This window comes from Tupaia chinensis, unplaced genomic scaffold (genome assembly GCF_000334495.1).
Source record: "Tupaia chinensis unplaced genomic scaffold, TupChi_1.0 Scaffold143481_1, whole genome shotgun sequence".
Lineage (NCBI taxonomy): Eukaryota > Metazoa > Chordata > Mammalia > Scandentia > Tupaiidae > Tupaia > Tupaia belangeri.
Window position 1 is genome coordinate 694,839 of NW_006203325.1, and position 26,128 is coordinate 720,966.

The 26,128-nt window shown below is 35.5% G+C and overlaps 1 protein-coding gene across 4 annotated transcripts in view; it reads right to left on the bottom strand.

Annotated features, from left to right (window-relative positions):
* The window catches only part of SNX13 (sorting nexin 13), a 187,510-nt gene that overhangs the window by 23,419 nt on the left and 137,963 nt on the right, over window positions 1-26,128 (bottom strand). For 2 of the 4 annotated variants that reach the window (XM_006163893.3, XM_006163891.3), the window contains 6 exons: window positions 24,144-24,248; window positions 23,425-23,557; window positions 16,877-16,914; window positions 12,663-12,732; window positions 6,110-6,282; window positions 1,541-1,648 (listed from right to left, as the gene is read on the bottom strand). In XM_006163893.3, coding sequence (XP_006163955.1) covers window positions 1,541-1,648; window positions 6,110-6,282; window positions 12,663-12,732; window positions 16,877-16,914; window positions 23,425-23,557; window positions 24,144-24,248 — 627 coding nt within the window. The remainder of the gene's footprint in view (window positions 1-1,540; window positions 1,649-6,109; window positions 6,283-12,662; window positions 12,733-16,876; window positions 16,915-23,424; window positions 23,558-24,143; window positions 24,249-26,128) is intronic. The other 2 variants (XM_027766434.1, XM_014582270.2) reach the window with 1 other exon arrangement.

Sequence of the window (26,128 nt, forward strand, 5' to 3'; positions counted from 1 at the left end):
GGGGGATGGGGAATCTAGGATGGCAAAACAAAAGGCAAGGTATGCAGGACATCAGAATTGGGAAATTATTTGCTGAGAACATGTATGTTGATGTGCTTGATTGAGCCAATGCACAGTGTATTTTGGATGGAAAATTCATTTGTGTGTTGTGATGGAAAAAAAAATTATTAAAAAAAAAAAAGTATACAGCCCAGCCACATTTAAAAGATACATTTACTGTACCAGATTTGGTTAAAGGTGGCTTTGTTTGAAATCTTATTAAAATTTTACACAGGTTTTAACAAAATGAAGTTGGTACTTAAAGAAAAGAATGTTTGACAAGTGTCAGACAATGACATCAGACACTCAGCTTTAAACCACACAAGGCAAAGGTAAATATTAATAATAGCAGAAATTTATACGCTATCTTTTCAGTACCTAAGAATAACATGGATTTACAGTTGTGGTTAGAAACAAACCCAGTCATAGCTATATACATTAATGAAAGAAATAAAAAACCCTTTCAAACAAAATATTTAGTGTATTTTAGCCAATACACTATTGGCCAAATTTCACTAAATTCTAGGACAGTGCCAGGCACACCTTCCTACAAATGGCAGAGAGTAATTACTTTTCCGTGGGTCTAGAAAGTCCTCACTGTGACCACTCAACTCTGCTGTTTGCAAAAGAAGCCACAGACAATAGTAAACGGAAGAGATGGCTGTGCTCCAAAATAACTGAGTGAAAACAGGTAGCAGGTTGGATGTGCCTGGCAGGCTGCAGTTTGCTGACCTCTGTCTCTAAGGTGAGGACCTAAGGAATGAAACACCACGGACCAGGGTGGATGTCTTGTCTAATATACGAGAAAATTTTATAAACCACTAATTAATATAAAAAACTATAAAGTGATATTATTGTACCCAGCATCTAGATACTGAGGTCTAAAACAGGTTATTTCTAAGAGTCCTAACAGTTTATGCAGTAGTAACTTGTGAGACCTATTTTGTTATTCTACAAGAGAAACTTAGTTGCTACACATTAGGAATTGTCCTTCAGATCTACCCCTCTCTTTGTTTCTATAATTTTAGAAGCTTATTTTCAACCTTGAGAGGCAGCTCTACCCACATTTGCCTGGAAATAAAAATCTACTAGCTTCTGATACACCACTATCGCGTTGTCGGAAAAGTCATGACATATTTTTTTCTATGTAAGAATGTGTCATGATTTTTCCTAACAACCCAATGTTTACTGAATCGGAAACATAACTGTTTAGTCTACCATAAAATACTTAGATTTTAGCTTTATATATTCTATAGTAATCAGGGATGGATGACTGCCTCTGTGTGTGTGTGTGTGTGTGTGTGTGTATGTGTGTGTATTCACACCATAAAGAAACAAAATCCCTAAGACCAAGTGTCTAGATTATAAATTTCAATTAACATGTTGCTCAAAAGTGGTTGCTATCCCATTATTACAATAAAAACACTTTATAATAAAGACGCTACCATACCTGTGTGCTACAATAAGTAAAAACTATGGGTAATAATAAACATGGACTCACCTGCAAATATGCATTTAGATCCTTTTTTCTCTTTTCTAAAAAATCTCTATCCATATTATTAAAGGTCTTTTTACCAGGAAGCTTCAATATGCTTGACAGATTTTCAAACTATAAAACAAAATGCATTGAAGAACGTTAGTTTTTTATAAAAAAGAATGTGCCAAGTGCCAACTTCTCTAAATACCTAAAGCATTTTCAACAAATAATTTTGCAATGTATCTTATTATATTAAGCAAGAAAACACAAACTTAATATCCAAATATGCCCAAAACAGCGGTTATGCTTTTATAAAGAATTGTGGGGTTTTTTTGTTGTTGTTGTTTTAGTTCTTGCTTGCTATATAAGGGTCATGGGCTCACAAGAGACAGAGAGAGAAAGTCAGAAATCACTCCCCAGGAGGTGGCCACACCACAATCCCTTCTCCTCCAATCTCCTCTTGAGATTTGGGCACACATGCAAATGCACTCAGCATGATTTTCTTTCTTTCTTTTTTTTTTTTTTGAGAGGCCTTTTTGCTATAGGGCACATGTGCTCGCCAGAAGGACAGAGAGAGACAGAGACAGAAAGCAAGAAGTCACCCAATCACCCCCCAGGGGGGATGGCCACACTGCAATCCCTTCTCCTCCATTCTCCTCTCAGGATCTTGGGCACACACGCACACGTGCCCAGCATGAATTTAAGCCACCAGGTCTGGGACTCCAACCGCGGTCGACTATATGGGAGTCCAGTGACTTAGCCATTACGGCAACTTTCAAGCCACCAGGTCCAGGATTCAAACTGTGTAGCCAGCCATGTGAGATCTAGCACCTTCACCTCCACACTACCTGCTGGTCCCTAAAGAAGTATTTTTAATCAAGAATGACAAATGTGGATAATTGATGAAGACAGGTATTGCCCACATGGAACATCATTTTTACTTTCTCAGATTCTGAGACTGTTCAAAATTTTCTTAATAAGAAGTTTTCAGAAATATTTTCCTTAACAATGCTTTGTTATGAATAAGATATTGGTAAATAGCGGTCAGCAGGTAGCACAGTGGTTAAGGCATTGGACTCATATGTGGCCGACCACAGTTCCAGTACCAGACCCAGAGGCTTGAAACTCTTGCCAGGCGTGTGTGCACCCGTATGCACAAAATCCTGAAAGGAGAATGGAGGAGAAGGAATTGAGGTGTGGCCATCCCACTGGGAGGGGGAGGTGATTTCTCACTTTCTCTTTCTCATCCCTCTGGTGAGCACATACATCCTATAGCAAAAAAAATCTTAAAAAAAAAAAGAGATTGGCAAACACAATTTTTAATAATCAAAGTTAGAAGCTCTAGGCTTATTAAAAAATCTAATAAAGAATTATGTTTTAATATTTAGGGCTTCAATTAAAAGAGTACTAAATATTATCATTTATATTACTAGTTTATTATCTACAGTTTTACAGACTTCACGCATTAAAACAGAAATGCACAGTATCTATACTGGATTGTAAAGCTCCTAGAAGCAAGAATGAATATACTCCAGCACCTCAATAAAAGCTCCAGTCAAACAAAAAAAAAGTCCAATAAATATTTTTTGAATAAATAACTGGGCAGTTGAGGCTGATTATAAAATAATATATTTAACATTTTAATTATCTTCTCTTAATTTTATAAATCTTCTCCATTAAATCTAAAATTAGACTAATAAAATCTTTAAGAAAGGTTTATATTATAAAGTTAAACAAAATGAAACTTATTTAAAATTAATTTTACTTTAAATGTGGAAGCTGACTTTTTTTGTCAACAAAGGCAAAACATGTCCACTTCACCTGCTGAGTTGTTTGAAAAGGAATTGTTATCAATTTACATTTTATTTTATGCACTAAAAAAATTAATTTCTATATGCATAAAGTTGTTTTTTAGGTATGCTGTTCACTTATTTTGTCAATATGTAAACATAATGTTTAAGTCCTAAACTACACTATTTAAATTAAGCAATGAAACTTCCTCTTAATACTAAAAAAAAAAAAAAAAAAAAACACAAGTATTCACACAAGAAATGTTCATATTAAACCAAATTCCCATTAAATGATAAGTAAATAAAACTAATCTGGGTCAGCCCACGGAGTGCTGGTTAAGGCAAGTGTATCCACATGGCCAACTGCATGTCCAGAGTCCAGATCCAGTGGCTCGAGAAACACACAAGATGTGTGTGTCCAAAATCCCAAAGGAGAGAGAGCTGGAGAAGGGATTGCTATGTGACCATCCCCCATAGAGGGTACATTCTTACTTTCCCTCTCTTTCTCTCTCTATCTCTGTGTGTAGCAAGCACACACACCCTTTGGCAAATTAAAAACACAACAAAACAAAAAATTACCCTTAGCAATTCGAACTATTTTAAAAACGATTGTGTGTGGTTAAAGTATAAGTATCGCAAGAAAGAAATATGTGAGCTATACGCTTTTAAAACAATGTTCAACAGGTAATATTTAAAAGTAAAGCAACTATTTCTTTAACGTGGGACACAACATTCTTTCACTTCTGGCCCAGTCTCAATAGTACATGGGTAATATCACTGTTCAGGCAGCTAAAAGCTCATGGGAAGCCCAGGTCTGGTTCCTAGATTTGGGTACACACATTTGCAATTTTAACTAATGGGAAGGCTGAGGCAGGAGGACTGTGACACAGAGAGACTCCGGTCAAAAACAGGGGGACCAGCAGTTAGCGTAATGGCTATGTCGCTGTACACCCACTTAATCGACCGTGGTTCGAGTCCTGGACCCGGTGGCTTAAACTCAAGCCAGGCGCGTGTGCGCGCGTGCCCAAGATCCCGAGAAGAAAATGGAGGAGAAGGGATTGCGGCGTGGCTATCCCCTCTGGGGGGTGACTTCCTGCTTTCTGTCTCTCTGTCTCTCTGTGTCTGTCTGGTGAGCGCATGTGCCCTATAGCAAAAACCTCTCCAAAAAAAAAAGAAAAGAAAAGAAAAAAAAAACATATCTAGGAGCAGCAGGTGGCATGGTGGTTAAGACACTGGGCTCCCTCCCACATGGCCAACCACAGTTGGAGTTTTAAACCTGCCGGCTTTCTTTCTCACCTTCTTGCTCTCCCTGGTGAGCACACGTGCAAACTAAGCAACAGTAATAAAAACTTAATTAAATAAATAACTCTTAAAAAATTATTTCTCTATCCCTCCTCTCCCTCTCTTATATAAGAAAAAATAAAAAAAGGAAAGAAAATTCATCTTTACTAATAAATCAAGCTGTACATGAAAAAAAGATAGATTTAAGATAAGAAAAGACATGTTGAAAGTTATTAATTTCCTATGAATAAAAGTTCAGATAGTTCTTTTAATATGGACTTAAGAAGTCAACAAAATACTCTGTTTAAATCACTTTTAAGTTACTAATAGTTTATCTCACTCTATCCACAAAGATTTTAATGGTATTATTTTTTTATTATTATTATTCTTTTTTTTGGAGAGGTTTTTGCTATAGGGCGCGTGCGCTCGCCAGACAGACAGACAGAGACAGAGAGACAGAAAGCAGGAAATCACCCCCCAGGGGGGATGGCCACACCGCAATCCCTTCTCCTCCATTTTCCTCTCAGGATCTTGAGCACGCACACACACGCGCCTGGCATGAGTTTAAGCCACGGGGTCTGTGACTCGAACTGCGGTCGACCACGTGGGAGTCCAGCGACACAGCCATTACGCTAACTGCTGGTCCCAAAGGATTATTATGGTGCCAATCATACTGTTTCTACCATCTTAAGTGGAAAAACAGAACAAAACAAAACACTTTATGGTTTCTAAAGTAGTACAATGTCATTTCAAGGCTTTGGCTCACCCAATCAACTATCATCTTTGTTATTTTTAGTTGGTTTAATACCAACTGTGTGTCTAAAAACTGAATGAATCAAAGACTTTCAAGAGTTAAAATAATTTCATTGATCACCTACTCCAAGTCATCTGATGATATTTTACTTTTTCGTAAGAAAAGATAAAATATTTCATTAAAAAAAGAAAGAAGTCCTTTAATTTGTTAACTTTAACAGTCCTTATAGCTACTTTTATGAAACAAGAAGATTGTATTTTGTAAGAAATAAAAATATTATCTGGTTAATGTTAAATTTATCTTAGGCTTTAGTCCAAAATAACTTCAGCAATGAATCAAGGATTTAACTACTGAAAAGTTGATGAAGCTGCCATGTAAAACTACTGTAGCTCTAGTCCATGCCTCAAAAACGAAAGCCTAAGACGTCCTTTGGCACTAGGGATTTCATCCCTAATTTAAACCCAAATACATTCAAAATATAACAGACACTCACAAAGTTTATCATCAGGAATATATGTTAATTTAATTTTCCAAGGTTTACCATTGATATTTTTTTACTAGCCTACAATGATTAGGACTGGCTAAAGTTTTCAGCATTTAATTCATTTATACACAAAAATCATTTAAACATTTCTGATTATACAAAAAAAAAATTCTTACCTCATTTTCTTTCATTAGCTCTGGTCAATACCTGAGCATCTTCAAAACTAGAATCAAAATCAAACCCAGAAACAATGCAAAGGACACGAGCTTTAAAAGCCTCATTACCTGCTCAGTGATTCTCATGTGGAAGTCATGGAAGTCACTATAGCGACGATAGGTTTTCCACATCTCCTCGCTGTTGAGACTGCGCCGGTGCACAGTGATGGCATATAGCGCATACGTCTTGCCATGATCATTACACACGCCTGCCACAGCATATGGGTCATAGTCAGCATATACTAGTCATTTAAAGCAAAATGAAGAGGAACAAAAGACACAAAAAGGAGGAAGATGAAGAACAAAAACAAAAAGACGACATGAAATGAAGAAATGACAGACTAAGACGAAAGGATGTCACCAAAGGATAAAATAGATTCTCATTCTCGTTACTCACATCTATAAGGTATTACGTAGGATGCCTATAATATAGAAAAACTAAGTTTATGATGACACTACTAACCAAAAGTTGATGTCTACTTTGGATTCTCTTCCCAAAGAGTTTTTACCTATTGTCAGTGAGGTTACCGCAACACCACCTCAAAGTGCAGCATTAGACTCTCCTTAAAATTAATAGAGGAAAAAACAACAGAAACAAAGTAATAACCTCTTATGCTAGCTTTCACTATTCAGTTATATTTTAATTAAAATCATTTCAACTAAAAAGACAACCAAAATCAGAATAAGCTTTATCTCTGATAGTTCTCTTATTCTACAGTAATATTCAACAATTTATAAATACAGTTTATTCTGGGAGTTGAAAAAGCATTTTTCCTATGGATCTGCCACAAACTAAGTCAGACAGTCTTTTAAATTCAAAACCTGTACCCATTTTGTACCAATCTTAACCAAACACACATACTTTAAATCATTTTCTTCAACTTGTCTGGTTTCCTACCTTTCTCTTTCTGTGCCCTTTTCTGCTCTAGGTTAGGTCTCCAAAAGCTTACTGAGTCTCCCCTCATCTAAAGCTGGCCTGTTTATTTCTTAGTCCATCCACTGGCCTTAATTTCAATTTTTTTTTTTTAAATTTCCAGGACTTTATTTGCTTGTTTTTTCATAGTGTATATTCTTATCTTAAGACTCATTTTTATGAATTTTTATTTTTATGTTAGAGGACATGTGCTCACACATGAGAGAGAGAGAAAGGAAGAGAAAGTGTCTCCCAATGGGGACTGGTCAGGCCACAATCTCTTCTTCCTCAATTTCTATATCCCATCTGGACACATGTACATATGGAGGGAGTGTCTGTCAAGTTGTCAGGGTCAGAAATCGGATCCTTACATTCAGCTCCTAACTGCACTATAGAGCCAGAACTTTATGATTTTTATTTTTAGTTATTTTTCCTATAGGGTACATGCACTCACCACAGACAGGGAAAAAGAGAGAGAGAAAGTGAGACATCACCACTGAGGCGGAATGGCCATAACAAAAATCCCTTCTTTATTCTTCTCTTGGGATCTTGGGCATGCATACTCATGTGCATGGAGTGATTTTCAAGCTGCCAGTTTCAGCACTCAAACCGTACAGTTGGCCATGTGGGATCCTATGCTTTAAGCAGCATGCCACCTGTTGGCCACTTTTATGAATATTTTTAACATACTTATTTTAGTCTATTGAGATTACAACCTTCAAGTTGTTAAGACACAAATTATCTCATTTACTAGGTCTATGGGCTCTTTTATTGTGGTTTAGATTTATTCCTATGGCTTTTTATTGCTTTCTTCTTTTTAAACTTGCCAAAGGGCATGTAAACTCACCAGAGACAGAGACAGAGGGGGAAAATGGAAAAGCACCCTTCCCCCCATGGATCAAGGTCATGCCACAATCCCTTCTCCATTTCTCACTCCTTTCAGGATTTTGGGGTTGCAGGCACACGTGCCCAGTGTATTATTTTAAGCCACCAGGTCTAGGTCTTAAACCACATAGTTGGTCATGTGGGATCTAGATGCTTAATTACCACACCACTGGTTGGCCCTCTGTTTTTTTTTTTTTTTCCTTAAATTGTATTTATTTCTTTCATGCATGAGAGACAGCACCCCCAAAAGAGTCCTTATGCCATAATACATTTCCAGATTCAGCCTGCCCCATATTATGGGTGCCTGTCGTGTTTAGGGAGATCTCTAGATGAGAACCCAGAATCTTCCCATGTAGGTCAGCCTCATAGAGCACTGTGTTTCACAACTGTACCATGATCAGACGGAAATTAAAACTTTCCCCATTTTTTGGTTTACTTTTAAAAACTTAATTTGTTATTTGTGGGATACAGCATGGTTTTTGTTTTGTTTTCGTTTTTACAAATTATCAAATCACAAATGTATACTTATCAAATCAAAGATAAAGACATATTCATCTTCCTCAACATGGAACATTATGTTATGCTGTGCACACTTGATAAAAGTCACACTAGTTTGGGACCAGCAGTTGGCTTAATAGCTATGTTGCTTGACTCCCACGTAGTTGACTACAGTTCAAGTCCCGGACCTGGTGGCTTAAACTCAGACCAGCCGCGTGTGCAGGTGTGCCCAAAATCCCAAGAGGAGAATGGAGGAGAAGAGATTACGGTGTAGCCATCCCCCTGAAGGGTGATTTCTTGCTTTCTGTCTCTCTGTCTCTGTCTATCTTTCTGGCAAGCGTACGCACCTTATATCAAAAACCTATTCAAGAAAAAGTCATACTAGCTTTTGTTGTTGTTCTGCAATGAGTGTTTCCCCCAGGGTAGTCTAGGTGTCTTGAGCTATGAACGTATTCACAGTGAGCAATTTATCACCACTGTAATTACTGATTTTAGTGGAAGCAACTAGAAACAATTTTAATAGAAACTCTTTGGCTTGAGACTCTGTGGTACACAATCACTGAAGACAGTTAAATCCAGATACACCTATACTGGGGTACAAGCTGGACTTTCTAATGACAAGCAGGTGATAGGTACCATTTCCAACCACAATCTTGACATTTCTAGTTCTTTCTGCTGATGCTCGGCTGTTTTTCTAGTTCCTCTTTCTTATCAAGCTGCCCTTTGTGACTCTAGGTTTTATCCTAAGAGTTTTATTGCAGCTTCCAAAAGCCTTGGCCCATCCTATCTCTTCTAAAGTTGAAGGCATAAAAATGCTATCAAAAGCAAAACAGCAATTTTTATGTTACTATGAGTCCTTTGGCTCCAACAGGTCTCCACTTCCCTGAATTTGTTTTCCTGTTGGTCTGCAGCACTTGCAGATTTCCCCATGCAGCTATTTTTGTAATACTGTTGTTAGAATTTCCCTATCTTGAGAGCCAAGATTCCCCAAAGCAGTTTAACTACCATATTGATCAGATGTTTAAAATCAGTCTTCTAATAATAGATTACACTGATCCATAATTATGAAAAAAGTGGTAACGTTGTGAAATTGACTAAATATTTTGTTATTTAATGAATAATAAGACAAAGGAGGGTCTGTGTGGCTTCTCAGTAAATTACTTTAACAACATAAAAGATAAAAAATGAGTATTGGCAAAAGTAGTTTACCAGAAACCTATCTTAGGTTTTTGTCAAAATATTGTAAAGATTTATATTTCTCTACTCAAAACTGTCTTCCTTCTCTTTCCATCTATTATCAGTGTTTCTGATTTGAAAAAAAAAATGTTGAAGACTAGGAATAAACTGGTAATCTTACTTTACATAAGACTGAACTGTAGATGTTCACCTCTTCCAATCACATTCCTCTGATACTTACACAGATCAAAAAGTACATTTTTTTTTTTCTTATGGACTGTGTCCAAGAAAAGGTTTGGGAGAAGAAAACAGAAAGCAGGGCCAATTAGGAAACTAACTAGAACCTATTAAGAAGAGCTAACAAGAGCAAAGAAAGAAACAGAAAAGGAGAGGAGAGGAATTTAAGAAAGCATTCTAAAAAAGATTTGTCTGACAGGCAGGGGCGATCACCTAAGGCGCATACACAAAAAGAAAAATAATGAGATTGATATAAAACAAATGCAAAGAAAAAATGGTAACTCATATACTGGTTTTCAGAAGATGATATACAGCTAGGCTTTGGGGGTTTTTTGGACCAGTGCTATTGGCAGCAGGTGACCTGTGACCTATTTGTTACTAGTAATCTTTAAGCAAGAAACTAGCACTATAATAAAAAAAATCAACCTCAACACTAATCACATTGTTTAATTTAGTCAATATTTTTAAAGCAAAAGTTCTCGATGATGAAAGAATACACACTAGAGTCCATGGACCACACTGAGTAGTACTGTACTAGACTTAATTCTGTCTTCCTATAACAGAGATGTTAAAGACATGGAATCTAGAATTGAAGCAATTCTCCTCCAACTAGTAAATACAAACATTCACGAACATGATGCCTATCATTTAAAAGTACTTGTTATTAGTTAATTAACCTAATAACAACCCTGTGAGATAGGTATTATTATCCCATTTTACAAATAAGGAAATTAAGGAATAAAGAAGTTCAGAAACTCACCAAGTTTTCACTGAACTATTCATTGGTAAAGCTAGGGTTTAATCCTAAGCTATTTGGTTGGTTAAAAAAAATAAAATAGTTGTGCTTTTAACCACTATACTATACTACCTTTTCTGTAGCTATAAAAGATAACATCAAAAAATTCATGGAGAAATGTAATTAAAGTATGAGTTTATTTTAGTACCCCCCCAAAAAAACCCGTATTTTTCACAAACTTTTTGAAGACCCCTTGCTTGACAGAAATAATAATTATAAATACCTAGCATAATGTTTCCGTATATTCTAAGAAGGCAATAGAGACTCATTAAATAAATAAACAGCAAAGCAGCTAGAAAAACAGAACCCTCTGAAGTGAGAATGGCATAAGAAATTTGGACATAAGAGTCTTCCTCTAGATGTAAGGTATAAGATCTCAGAGAAGTGACAGGGCAAATACGACATATCAGCACATTAACAAAGGCTCTCACATTAGGAAAACAAGTTAACAAAGAAAAAGTTTTAAAACAATTTTGACACTCTAAGGAAGAAAAAAGAGGGGCCACTAAATCAAAAGCTAGAAAGAAAAGCAATAAGACCTCTGGTTTTATTGACAACTGTATTATCTACTGACTTTAAAAGCAGAGTAATCTAGGCTCAGCCACAGTGGCACATACCTGTAGTCCCAACTACTCAGGAGGCTGAGGCAGAAGGAATGTGACATAGCGAAACTATGCATAAAAATATTTTTTAAGAAGGACAGAGCAATCTATGCACCAGCTATACATAAAAGATAAAGTAATTGGGTCGGCAATTACAGATAACTTATTCCTGAAATCTAGCAAGGAACAGAATAACATTCCACCTATAGACCAAAAAAAGAAAAAAAAAAAAAAAAAAAAAAAAAAGCAGGTCTTAAGGGGAAAAAAAAAGATACAAATTAGTATTTTTTTAATCTACGCTTCTACTATAAAATCTGCTCTCAGTGGTACCAGAAGTTGGCGTAATGGCTATGTCGCTGGACTCCCATGTAGTTGACCGCAGTTTGAATCCTGGACCCGGTCGGTGGCTTAAACTCATGCCAGGCACATGTGCATGCATGTCCATCCCCGCTGGGGGGTGATTTCTCGCTTTCTGTCTCTCGGTCTCTCTCTGTCTTTTTGGCAAGTGCATGCACCCTATAGCAAAAACCTCTCCAAAAAAACAGTGTCAAAAGTGCAAGTGTAAAATTGAATTAAGTATATGCCTTATAATGTGTGTGTGTGTGTGTGTGTATAATTCAGTATGAGTATGATAAAATATTTTCCTAGGAATAGTGAGAAGCCAGATAGGAAAACTATCAACTGCGTTATCTAATAACTCAATGGCAATGACATTTCAATGTTATCTTTTCTTGGTTGACTAACAATTCTGCATATACGCAACCAACTGAGTCAGAGGTTTCCCACCACATTCGAGCATTTCTTGAACTTCTGCAGAACTCCTATTTTCTTTTTTTACTTTTTTTTGGAGAAGTTTTTGCTATAGGGCGCATGTGCTCGCCAGACAGACAGAAGAGAGACAGAGAGACAGAAAGCCAGAAATCACCCCCCAGGGGGGATGGCCAAGCCGCAATCCCTTCTCCTCCATTCTCCTCTCAGGATCTTGGGCACGCATGCACACACACCCGAGTGAGTTTACGCCACCGGGTCCGGGACTCGAACCGCAGTAGACTATGTGGGAGTCCAGCGACAAAGCCATTATGCTAACTGCTGGTCCCCAGAACTCCTATTTTGACAGGCTTCATTTACCCTCACTATATATTCTGACTCTGCATATACAAAAAAGAATATGGAACTATAATCTCTCTCAAAACAATACTTAGGAATTACGCAGACAATTATCAGCTACACTCAAGCACAAAGAGGTAAAGACTGCTTTCAGAGTTGATCAGAAATGACAAAACACAAGATATACTCATTTTCAAGTATTAAACAGTGACAACCTCAGAGAGAGGAAATACCCAAATATACAATAAACATCATAGAATTTAATGAAGAACATGCTGCAGAAAATAAAATTAAATTAAAATATGACAAAACAAAATAAAATAGTTTATAAAAATATATGTGGAAAATAATTTAGGGATATAAGAACCAATAGTTCTAAAGTAATAATTATAGGACATAATCTCTTACCAGTGTCTGAAATATAGGCATGAAGTTGCACTGAGTCATCAGAAGATACATTTGAAAGGTCATCTAAAGACTAGAAGAAAAATAAAGAAACAAAATGTTCAAGCTCTACAGGGAAAAATAATATGTAGAAGAATTCTACATATATTCATTACTCATCTTCACCACATGGAAACTTCATATTATCTGTACCTCTTTATCTCTCAAAAACATAATAATCCTCTCCATTTTACACTAACAGAACAAAAAAAGCCAAGATTAAGAAAAATATAAAGAAGTTTAGTAATTAACTTAATATATCAGATTTTTTTCCATCGTTGCTTGTCCATATACTGTAGCGAGTTAATTTTAAATTATATTCAATATATGGCAAGAAAATAAAAACTAGATAAAAATAAATATACATATCATTAAGTAAACATTTCAATTTTTTTTTAATGTGGAAATATATTGGTACCAGCTCTGTAGTCTTTAACTTAACACTTTGGTTAATTTAAAAATAATTTTGTTAAGTTTCTTATGTATAAAATGAGAATAGTAGCACTTGTATCATAGGGTTATGTGAGGTTTAAATAAAAAGACATGTAAAACATTTAGAAAATTTCCTAACACCACAACTATTAGCCATCATTATGTTTTTTTGTTTGTTTGTTTTTTTTTAATAGAGTCTCTGTCATGATCATCCTGCCTCAGCCTCCTGAGAAGCTGGGACTATAGGCATGCAGCTTCATGCCTGGTCAGGATCCTATGCTGTCCACGCTGGTCATGAACTTGAGATCCCCCTGTCTCAGCCTCCCAGGTAGTTGGGATTACAGGTGCACGCCATTGCACCCAGCTTTTTAGGGAGGCTGGAAATCAAACCCAGGCCTCTTGTGTCACTTCAGCCTGCTAAAGAACAGAATCATCCAGCACATGTTACCGTAGTGAGGCCTATGATACTTTTTACATGAAGTAAATCATAGACTAAGATATTACGGATTCTTAAATAATTTATCCAAAATAATTCCACAAAAAACCTGCTGACTGACTCAATTTACTGAAAAAGATATTTGTCTACAAAGTTTTATAAGAGTATCTAGTGGCATAGTATGAGATGCTAACATGCATGTTTAACACTATAACTATGGTCTTTGGGTCCAAATTTTAAAAACATTTTGCCACATGTATGTATATGGACACACACAGATGTAATGAGTTTGGGCAGACAGTGCAGAAAAAACTAACATGACAGTTTAAAACTGTTTCTTCCTTTTCTCTCTCTTCTTTTTTTTTTTTTGCTCTAGGGTACATGTCCTGCCCAGAGAGAGACAGAAAAAGTGAGAAATCACTTCCTCTAGTAAGGATGGCCATACTGCAATCCTTTCTCCTTCATTCTCTTAGGATATGGGGCACAAATGCACCCACATCCAATGTGATTTTCAAGGTGTTGGGTCCAGGACTCGAACCCTACCTCAGGCCTGGTGGACTCCAGTGCCCTAACCTCTGACTCATCTGCTGGGAAGACTGACTACAAGATTGTCCCTTGGAATGGCCTTTAAGGACTTAGATTTAAAAAGGTTGTCACCACTGACTAATTGATAAGAGTAGCTTACTGCATTTAAATTATATAAACAATATGGTTTATGCTGAATGTCTGTTTTCCTTTTTGGAATCTGAAATATTGTTATACACTAGATAGAGCATGCATTTTACTTCAAAGTTACTTTACGTGAGAGAGGCCTCGGACAAAATGGAATACTCCACACCAAATTTATACCCTCCACTATAACTTCTAATGACAACCTAGGGCAAGGAGCATAGGACAATTATTTAAAAAAAAAAAAAAAAAAGGGAAGCATTATTAATAATGGCAACCTTTCCTTGTAGACAGCATTTTAAAAGCTAAATCTACTTAATCACTTTAAACATGTTAGTATCTCATACTATGCCACCGGACATTCTTTCAAAACTTTGTACATAAATGTCTTTTTCAACAAATTTAAAATATTCAATTGGTAAGTATTTTCATTACATATGATAAAAAAAATCTGATGACAAAGTCTCTTAAAGATTAGTTACAGTATAATACACAGGTAAATACCAAGTAGACTATAAAGTTAAAATTGGTAAAGTAATATTATTAACTACAGAACTATATATTTATAAATATTATTGATCAGTAAAAGAAAATTGTGATTTCAAAACTAATGCATTAAGGCTGTCCTGTATTAAAACATAATTTGAAAAGTAATCCATGAATTAAGATTCTTAAACTTCTGTAAGAAAAAAGTGTTGATTATGCTAAGATAGAAAGTGAAAATTCAAATTTACTCTGATAGCTCAGCAAACACAACTATACAACACCACTAGGAATGTTTATAATTTACCTACAAATCTCGATCACAAAATGAGCAAAATATACATATTAAACATCTTCTTTGATCAGTATATTAGAATAAACTATCATTATCTAATTTATAATCTTAAACTATTTTTTAAATGAAGCTATTTGCCAAAATCTGCCTATGTATGAAGAAAAAAAAAAAAGAATGTGAATGACTCCTACAGCTTAAAAGCATAAATTTAATAGCTTTCTGGGAATGACAAAATACTATGTCACTGAACTCAACTGTGACCGATTTTATTTACTTCAGGTTTATACTACTGTGTAACAAAAGGGATCTCTCTTGTTTGAAAAATTCCAGACACAGAATAAAGAAAACTAAATGTTACTAGTATTCAAATACTTATACAAGCACTACAAAGTGTTAATGAATACCAGGAAAATCTCAAACCAGGGAAAAGTTTTATCACATGTGAAATTTTTTCTACATAATAAAGGATTATTGCTAAAACTTCCTTCATGCTCTATAGAAGCAATTTCTTTTCTGTTCTGTAATATGTAAATGGTAACAATACCAAATTATTTAGGAAAACGTTTTTTAGGGGGGGTGCATTTTAAAAGTTACAAACTATCTGATATAACATTGGGGCTGATTTGCTTTACTGTTTCACTAAAGTTATACTCTGTAGAGTAACACAACACTTACTCAGTAAGGTTATTTGAGAAATAAGCCTAATCCTATAGCTGACAACATGAGATAAAAGACCTTCAACCATTTAGCTATTATAAAAGGTTTAAAAGAAAAAACAATGCAGGTGAAAAGATAAACAAAACTAACTCCCAATCTCTTCCCACCATCACCACCAGTCAAAATCTGAACCGAAACCTTCAACATTAATATTTCTTCCTAACAACTATTTGCGAAAGTAAGTTATTCAAGGCAAGGCTGAATACAGAAGAGAAGTAGACTATTCACTCTTTACACTTCACCCTAAGTATATACTGGGTCATTGGAAAAGAGACGACAGATCTTACTATGTTTTTCTATGCAAAAATGCATTATGACTTTTCCAACAAAGCAATATAATGTCAATGATAGTTTATATAACAAAAACATTTCATTGTTCAATGTCTTATCATATGTTATAGTTGCTGTAAAACTCTCTAAGGTTAGAAATTTTTTTTACAGTGACCTGAATTTTTTTAGTGTAGACTTTAATAAATAAATAGTTTAGTTATCCCAACTGGCTTTACATTCCTTTGACTAGAGGAGAAAAAAGAAAAAACAATCCCAGTGTAGACATTCGTGTGTCACAAATTTACTCCTTGTCGTAGCACTAATCAAGAATCATTTAATCACACTAAATACCAGAATTGAAAATAAAATCAATTTCTCTATAACTATGACTACAATCATGAAGTGTGACCTAAACCCATTTTTTAAAATAAAAATGAATCATTTTTCATTTTTAATTGACAAACGTCATATACGTGAACTTAATATCTCTTAAAAAGAATAATAATATTTTTAAGAGGTTTTTGCCTTAGGGCGCACGTGTGATTGCTGGAGAGAGACAGACAGAGAAGTGAGAATGTGAGAAATCAGCCACCAGTGGGGATGGCCACATCTCAATTCCTTCTCCTCCATCCTCCCCCAGGGATCTTGGGCACACACAAACATACGGTGCATGATTTTCAAGCCACTGGGTCTGGGACTCAAATGCAGTTGGCCATATGGGAGTCCAGAGAAGTAACCACTACAACAATTTGCTGGCCCCAAGAATAATAATTTCTAAAACTAGAGAATGATTTCAGGTCTTCTCATATATCATTTATTTACATACGCCAACGATCAGCATTATTTTTTAACTAAAGAACCCATAATAGTACTTACCAAGTTTATGCTTCCTGTAGGAGATCCATTGAAAGATTCTGTGAGGAAGGGGAGGTAAAAATTCAACTTAATATACAGTAAAAAACTGTGTGAAATGGATGCTTTTATCGAAGGTTCAGACACCAGGAGTCAAAGTCACATAGGCCAAGACAGAACAGAAAAACTGTGGTATTCCCCCAAACACCTCATCCCATAAATCTCATGGTTTTCCAAGTCGAGCATTTCAGTAAAAATACTTGTGTACTAGATAGCTGCTCCTACAGCCCTAATCCCAAAAAGGAGGGATTCACAGACAGAATGATTATTAAATATTTTTATTCTCATAGTAGAATATTTAGTTGCCTAATAGAATATAAGCATGAAGAAAATACTGCAAAAAGAAAACAATTAGGAAATGTCAGCACAGTTTTATTCTGTCTTACTAGGTTAAGAAATATTACATGGGGACCATTAGGTGATGTGGTGGTTAAGGTGCTGGATGCCCACATGGCCAACTATGGTTTGAGTTCCAAACCTCTGGGTTGAAAATGTGATTTTTACCTGGTGTGCCAGACACCTGTGCATATGTGCCCAAAATCCCAGGAGAAGAATAGGGAGAAAGAATTTGGGCGTGGCCATCTCCCCTAGGAGGAGATTTCTTACTTTCCCTCTTATCATCTCTGTCTCTGCAAGCACACACACCCTATGGCAAAAACTTTAAAAAGAAAAAAAAGAAATATTACAAATAAAATTGGTCTTTAATGTAGGGATAAATCAATTGATTTTCTTTGTCAGAGAGGTTTTCGCTATAGGGCACGTGCACTCGCCAGAAAGAGAGAGACAGAGAGACAGAAAGTGAGAAATCACCCCTCCAGGGGGGATGGCCATGCTGCCATCCTTTCTCCTTTCTCCTCTTGGGATCTTGGGCATGCACGCACATGTGCCTGGTGTGAGTTTAAGCCACCAGGTCTGGGACTCGAACCGTGGTCAACTACATGGGAGTCCAGCAACATAGCCATTACACTAACTGCTGGTCCCAATCAATTGATTTTTAACTTAGCTATCAAATCACTTATTTTGAGCAGATTTGGCTCAAAAATATGGGAAGTCTAGATTCTTAAATCAATATGTAAATACCAGATTGGAAGATATTTAAATATCAGTATGTAATGCTGTTTAACTAGAAAATTAGGTAAAATTAATTTTTAAAACTCATACTAGAGAACAAGTCAAAAGTAGATACATAAAATTATCATCAAACAGTAATCGCTTCCATCAGGGCTTTATTGTATATTTTAGTAAACAGGGTTACTAATTTAGGTATCGCTCTGTTAAAAACACAAATGAACTGGGGCCAGCAGGTAGCGTGGTGGATAAGGCACTGGACTCCCACATGGCCTAAACTATAGTTTGAGTCTTGAACCTGGCAGCCTGAAAAGCACATCAGGCACGTGTGTGCCGACAATAAAGTCCGCAGCTATTTGAAAAATGTTTCAAATTATACCCATCATTCCATATTTTTTCAAATGGTTTCAACAAGGAGATAAGTAATTTCTCAGTGTAAAATGTATTAAAAATTCATCAATTGGTACACAAAATGTTAGAAAGTAATATGCCACAAAGACAGTAAGATACACTGGGTTGTTGGAAAAGTCATGATGAATTTTTTCTATTTTTTTCAAAGGTCATTTAGATAAAGAACAAAGATCAATTAATGATATATTGCCCATTTTGTTTGATAATCTTTTGCCATATTTCAGTGGGCTTCAAGTATGAGAGGTTACTCAATGACTGATACACACGAGAAGCACACAAATCTACATTAGCTTCAGAAAAAAAGTTTTTAATCTACCTTACTGTTTATTTTTTGTGTGTAGCCTGGTATAGGGCACATATGCTTACCAGAGAGAGAAAGACAGAGACAGGAACAGTGACAGTAAGCAATCATTTTCTGGGGGGAATGACCATGCCACAATACCTTTTCCTCCATTCTCCTGTCAGTATTTTGGACACACGCACACACATGTGCCCAGTGTGATTTCCAAGCCGTAAGTCCTAGACTCAAATTGTGCAGTCGGCCATGTGGGATCCAGCCACCTTAACCACCAAACCACAAACGTGGTCCTACTTTAATGTTTTAAATAAGTAAAAAGTTTTGGAAAATTTGTGATTGCTTTTGAGTAGTTAGCCTCAATTAGTTATATAGAAGAAGATATACTGGATAAAAACATATAAATTTTCAACTCAATTTAAAAGACTTTGAAAGAGTTCTTATAAAATTGAAACTACTCAGGACCAACAGTTAGCGAATGGCTATGTCGCTGGGCTCCCATGTAGCTGACCGCGGTTCAAGTCCCAGACCTGGTGGCTTAAACTCACACCAGGTGCACGTGCGTGCGTGCCCAAGATCCTGAGAGGAGAATGGAGAAGAAAGGATTGAGGCGTGGCCATCTCCCTTGGGGGGGGGGAGGGTGGTCATTTCTCGCTTTCTATCTGTCTGTCTCTGTCTGTCTGGCGAGCGCACGCTCCCTATAGCAAAAACCTCTCCCAAAAAAAAGAAAGAAAAAAAAAATTGAAACTACTCCAACAATCCAGGGAGGATGGCCATGCTGCAATCCCTTCTCTTCCATTCTCCTCTTGGGATCTTGGGTATGTACACATGCACATGTAGCCAGCATGAGTTTCAAGCCACCAGGTCCAGTACTCAAACTGCGGTCAGCCATGTGGGAGTTATATACTTTAACCACTATGTCCTGAGCTGGCCCTACTATTAACATCTTAAATTACATATTACTTATAAGCTCACCAAATTAGTAATGACTAATATGTTCTTTAGTTCTGGGTCACACAGCACATCTATTCCACAAACATGAAATTCTAAAACAGATACAATACTGGGTTGTCAGAAAAGTTGTAACGCCTTTTTTGTATAGAAAAATACATCATGACTTTTCCAACAACCCAATAGATATAAATAAATATGAAAAACATTTAAAACAGTCATTTTAGGATAATTTGCTGATACAGAGTTATTGCAAATTTCATAGCAGCTCTACAGAACATTTTCAACAGAGATTAAATAATAGGTAGACTCACTATTAAAACTAGAGTTATGTTAAATCTTATTATTGAGCTCCTCCTGCATGCCTCTGAATTCTCAAATTTAACTCCAAAAATTAGGAAAAAAATATGTTCACCAGATGACCATAAACTACTGCAGGTACACAAGAAATATGAGAAGTCAAGAAAATCTCTCTCCTCCAAAGAAAAAGAATAACTCCTCATCCTCCACAGACAACACAAGGTAACTCATGGAAATGTCAGTTAAAGAATTTAGAATATTCATCGTGACAAAGCTAGCAGAGAACCAAGAGAAGAGAGACAATGAACTCCAGAAGATGCAGGAAAAAAGAGTCAACGAGTTCCAGGAGGTGAGGAGGTTCTTCCACTATCTGAAAGAGGAAATATACACCATAAAAAAGAATCAAACGTAACTGTTAGAGATGAAAGCTGTAACAGAGGAAATCAAAACCTCCCTTGAAAGTATTAAAAGAAGATTAGATCATGCAGAAGATTTAATCTCAGAAGTAGAAGACAGAATCTATGACCTAGAAATTCACCAAAAAGTCCGAGAAAATAACCCCCCAAAATGAAAATAATACACAAACAATAGTAGATAGACACAGTTAAATGCCCAAACATCCAGGTAATCGGTATCCCAGAAGGTGAAGAAACTCACAAGGGCATTGATAACCTAGTCCATGAAATCCTGGAAGAAAACTTTCCAAACCTAGAGAAGCATTTAAATATCTAGACCCAAGAAATACAAAGGATTCCACATAGATTGAACCCAAGAAAATCTTTTCCAAGGCACATCAAGGCCAGATTGATTTAAACCACAGACAGAGACAAGATACTAAAATTGGCAAGAGAAAAACATCAAGTTACCTACAAAGAATATTCCATCAGGCTAACGTCAGACCTCTCACAGGAAACAATACAGGTAAAGAAAGAATGGGAAAATATATTCAAAGTGTTAACTGAATAACAATTTCAACCAAAAATACTATACCTGGCAAGATTATCCTTCATATGGGAAGAAAAGATTAAAACATTCTCAGATAAACAAAACCTGAAGAATTTACCAACACCAGACCAGTTCTCCAAAAAACACTGAAGGGAGTGCCATATCAGGAAAACTAAAGTAAGACACACATAAATAAGAATACAAAAAGCAACCAAAAGAACGGCCAACTTAATGGTAGGGACAAGTCCAGAAAGATTAATAATACATTAAGATCAATCAATACTAAGTTTGAATATTAAATTCCAGAATTTAAAGAAAAAAATCAGCCCACAGTAACACTGCAAATTCAACAGAAGAGAGATTAATTTCAGGAGACTGAACTGCTGAAACTGAATTTTTATAACTTTTGACTATAACATTACAGTTTTTGTTCTATGCTTTTTTGTCCAGATTTAAGGATTTTGTCTTCTCTTAAACTGTTGATAGGTTCATCTACCTATGTATGAACTGAACCTATGTTTCTTTTGGCTTTATGTCTTAAACAAATTTCTCTTAACAATTTTCAATTTTGATCTATTAAAACTAAAACTGTTTTTCTTGAAATTAACAAATGCATTAAAAATATCTATCAATGCCTATTTAATGAATGCAATAAGCTATATAGCCCCAGCTAGGTATACTTTATAGTATATTTATTCTACTTGTTGATGTTTATGTCTAAAGTCAAACATGTTTTCATGGATATGTATACATCAGCTGTGCTTGCTATTGAAAGTATTTAGATAATTATAATTAAGATCATTAGTGAATCAATAAAATGAGAAAAAAAAAAAGGAGGGGCATAGACAGCAACTATATAGACCAGAGACAATGTATCTAACGGTGGAAAATGGCAGGTGTGAGAGATAGGGAATCAAGGAGGGGGAAGTGGGAGAAGCAAAATATTTAAGAAACAAGAAAGAGAACACTATTTTTTGACAACAACATGTATGGCAATATCCTTATTAAGCCAATAACAGTTATTGTGGATGGAAAATCTCATTTTGTATACTGTAATGATGTACAGTGAATGAATGTAAATAAATACATTTAAAATAAAAAAATTTTTTGAAAGTAATGACATTTTTTTCTATTAAAAAATGTTACAACTTTCCCAACAACCCAGTAATTCCATTTAAATTTGACAATGATTGAAATAACATATTATGATGTAAACATTATCCTAGGCTTAAACGAGGCTTAAAAACTTAAATGATTTAAAAAATAAAACTTAAAGGGTGGCCAAGGAACTGGACTCCTGTATGGTCAACTATGGTTCAAGTCCCAGACTCAGTGGCCTGGAAAATCACACCAGACACATGTGCATGTGTTCCCAAAATCCCGAGAGGAGAATGGAAAAGAAGGAATTGAAGCATGGTCATCTCCTGCAGGGATGGAGAGACTTTCCCCCTCTCTGCTTTATCTCTCCCTGCTTAGTGCATACACCCTATGACCAAAATAAAAACAAAGCAAACAAAAAATTAAGTGGTTGGCTAATTTCACACAGGTGACAAGTAGAAGAGAAGTAAAATCTAAATATTCCACTCTTAAAAATCTGCTTTTTTCACTTAATATACTGATAGGTTGGAATCAATCCAATCAAAAGGTAGGGAAAAAATGCCTTTATGGCTTCTTCCAGCTCCACGCCATGCAATATTTAGAAAAGGTTATAATGAAAAACAGAAAACATACAAAGTTTTGTTTATGTGGTTTTTAATTTGCTATAGGATCCATGTGTTTGCTGGAGTGAAACAGGGAGAAAGCGAGAAAGGAAAAAGCACCCCTTCCCTTGGGAGAAATGGGCACGTCACAAGCTCTTCTCCATTCTCTCAGAATTTTGAGCACACAAGTGCCTGATGTATTTTTCAAGCCTCCAGGTCCAGGACTCAAAGAGCATAGTTGGCCATGCATGATCTAGCTACTTTAACCACCAACCCAACTAGAAGGCCTAGTTTTTAAAACAATGTTTTACCATTTGTGGTACACTCTCCATGTTATTACTTGTTATCTCATTTAATTTTCTCAATAATCCTACTGTTAATCACAAGTACCATTTCTTACTAGCACAAAAAATAAAAACAACAAAAAAAACTACCATGAAAATATCAGAGTAATCTCAAGAAAATATTAAAAATTCAAGGATTTGGGGTTGGCAGGTGGCGTGATCCTTGAGGGTGCTGCACTCCAACATGGCCAACCACAGTTAGAGTTCCGGACCTGGCAGCTTGCTTTCTCACTTCTCTCTCACTTTTAGGTGAACTCGTGACAATAATAAGAAATAAAATAAATAATTCTTTAAAAAAAGGAATTCAAGAATTTTATAGTTATATTCGAAATTGTTACTAAATTTTCAATGTTTTATTTTGTGTAGTAACTAAGGTTTTTTTATGTATTTATAAATTTTTAATATATTTAAGCTTCAAGAACTTTTTTTTTAAACCTTTTGGGGTAACAGAATATATAGAAAAACACTTTTACATATGTAAAAAGCATGCCACCTTACCTCCATCTCCATCATCTGATCCTCTGAAACTAGGATCTTTTAACATATCCAGTTCAGCTAACATGCGCACATAAAGTGCATTTTGTCTGAAGGAAGGATAAAATCTTTCATCTCGTAGCATCAATTCATATACCTTGTTGATATAAATCAAGATATTCAATAATTAGTATAGATATTAAGATTTTCACTAAATAAGACTTTATCAAAAGCTACACTGAAGTCTTACCATAATGTATTATAATTAAAAGATATCAGCAATAAGACTATGTCAAAGTTAATGTTTTCTTTTGGTCCCTAAATTTCACTGCAAAAGATCCTATGCAATACAAGTCATATGATAGTATAATATTCTAAAAAGTTGGTGTATTTTAAGAAACAAATACACATAAAGGTTAAAGGTTCATATTAAAATAAATTTGAAAGGTATATTATTTATATATCATCAAATCATCACATTCTAAAACTAAAACACCTGGCTCTTCAAATTCAAATTAAAAAAACACAATATAATGATTTTCCTCATCAGTCAATTAAAGAAACAAACAAATAACAGTCCTACAATTTTGATATTGTGAGTTAGTTACTATATAACTTAACTTTTTAGTTACCACTCTACTTTTTAATTAAAGTATCAATAACTTTTATAAAAAGGAATTATATGCATATAGAAATATACATTTTTTTCAAGAAAGATAAGTAATAAATATTGTATATAATACCTTCCTTTGAATGTCATCAAAGATTTCAGGGGTTGGATCTTCATGATTCAAAGTATCTGCTAATTTTGCTACTAAATAGTCATCAACAGTAACTCTTGGAGATGCCTATCAAACACAGAAAAATAATAATACTGATAATCTTTGTAATTTCTAAAGACAAGTTAACATTTTATGCTTATGGAGTCATAACTGAAAGTTATTGCTAGGTAAAAGCCACTGGTTCATAAATGACAGCTTGATGTTTAAGAAGATTGAAATAAAACTAAAATTTTCTCTTCATCATGTACAACACAGCAGATTGGTGGATAAATATGGGTTTAATTTTTGACTTTTGTTGAGTATGTTACTTCTCACTAGGTCCCATTTATTCATTCTATGAAATGAAAGTAATACTATTTAAGTTTTTAAAGATTATTGTAAGAATTAAAATATTGCTTGCACATTGTGCAATATGCTGTATTTTGTTAAATACCCTCCCTATATATGTGTCTCCCTATATACATGTTTTTCTATCACTAAAATAACAAAAACATTTAGATTTCTTTTTTGGTGATGCCAGAATCATGCTGGCATTGGTACTTTAATCATTCGATTTATGTTATCTAAACTCTTAAATGGCCACATAGGAAGAGACTGGGAGCTTTGTGGTGGGCTAACCTACATAAGAAGGTTCTAGGTTTGTGTCCAGAGACTTCCCTAAGTATGCTGGGCACATGATCTGGGGCTGGCTAAAGCTAGAGGGTGGACTGAGGTGTCAAGACTGTGTTTAGGTTACATATGCCTTTTTTCCCTCCTTTTCTCTCATGGAAGAAAAGGGGAAACTTAAAAGACATAATACTGGACCATAGCCATAATATTCAGAATCTTAAAAATTAACACTGGTCTTATCAAAATAGAAAAAAACAACCTAGGGAAAGTAAAGATAACTCATGATTAGAAGAACTTAAGTTGCACATCTCTTATAAAGGGAAACAACAATGGGATATATTATTGTGACAAGAAAATCACAGCTGGTCACATCAGTGGTCAAGGGAAAAACACACAACTATAGAAGGTGAATAACCCATGCAATAACCATTAGACACTAAAACATATTGCTTCAGTCCTTGCTTTGGGAGCCCTAGTATGGAGTTTTACTTTTCTCAATCTTCTGTATACAATGTCAAAAACTGAGATATTATCATAGATAAATAAACGACTATGTATCTAGGAATGAAAAATATGATTGAAAATTAAGTACACTTGTATGCATTAATATGCATAGATTTCAACAGGATGAGTGAAAAACTAAAAGAATCAAATATATATAATGTGATTCCATTTATATATAAGGTAAAATAAAGTTATGCAATATATGGGTTAGGAGAACATGTATTTATAATAAAAACATGCAGTCACATAATCTCTCTCACATATTCCTGTAAAGACCTGCTCAGATCCCAGAGACAGTCAGGCACTGGGGCTATTTGGCCAGGTCTTCCACCACTGGCAAGACCCTCTGCCAGGCCCTCCGCAGTTCCCAGATCCAAGGCAGAAGGAACAGGATGGCAGAATCTCGCCCACATACTTCAGCAAGAACCGGCACAGATCCCAGATACATTAAGGCACTAGGGCTGTTTGGCTGGGTCTTCAACTGTCAGCGAGACCCTCTACAGGTCCCAGAGCCAAAGAAGAGCAAGTTAATCAGGTCTGTGCACCCAATGTACAACCTGACCTACTACCTAAGGGTCAGCCTCCTCAAGTCAATGCTCAACCACGTTGAAGGTGGAAAATTTTGGAAATGGGGCAGGCAGGTGGCAAGGTGGTTTCAAGCACTGGAGTCCCCATGGCTGCCTGTGGTTTGAGTTCCAGATCTGGTGGCTTGCTTTCTCACTTTCTCTCTGTCTCTTTCTCTGTCTCTCTAGTCACATTAAAAAGTAATAATAATAACAACTAATCATATTAAGTAAATAAATAATAATTCTTTTTTTTTTTTTTTGGAGAGG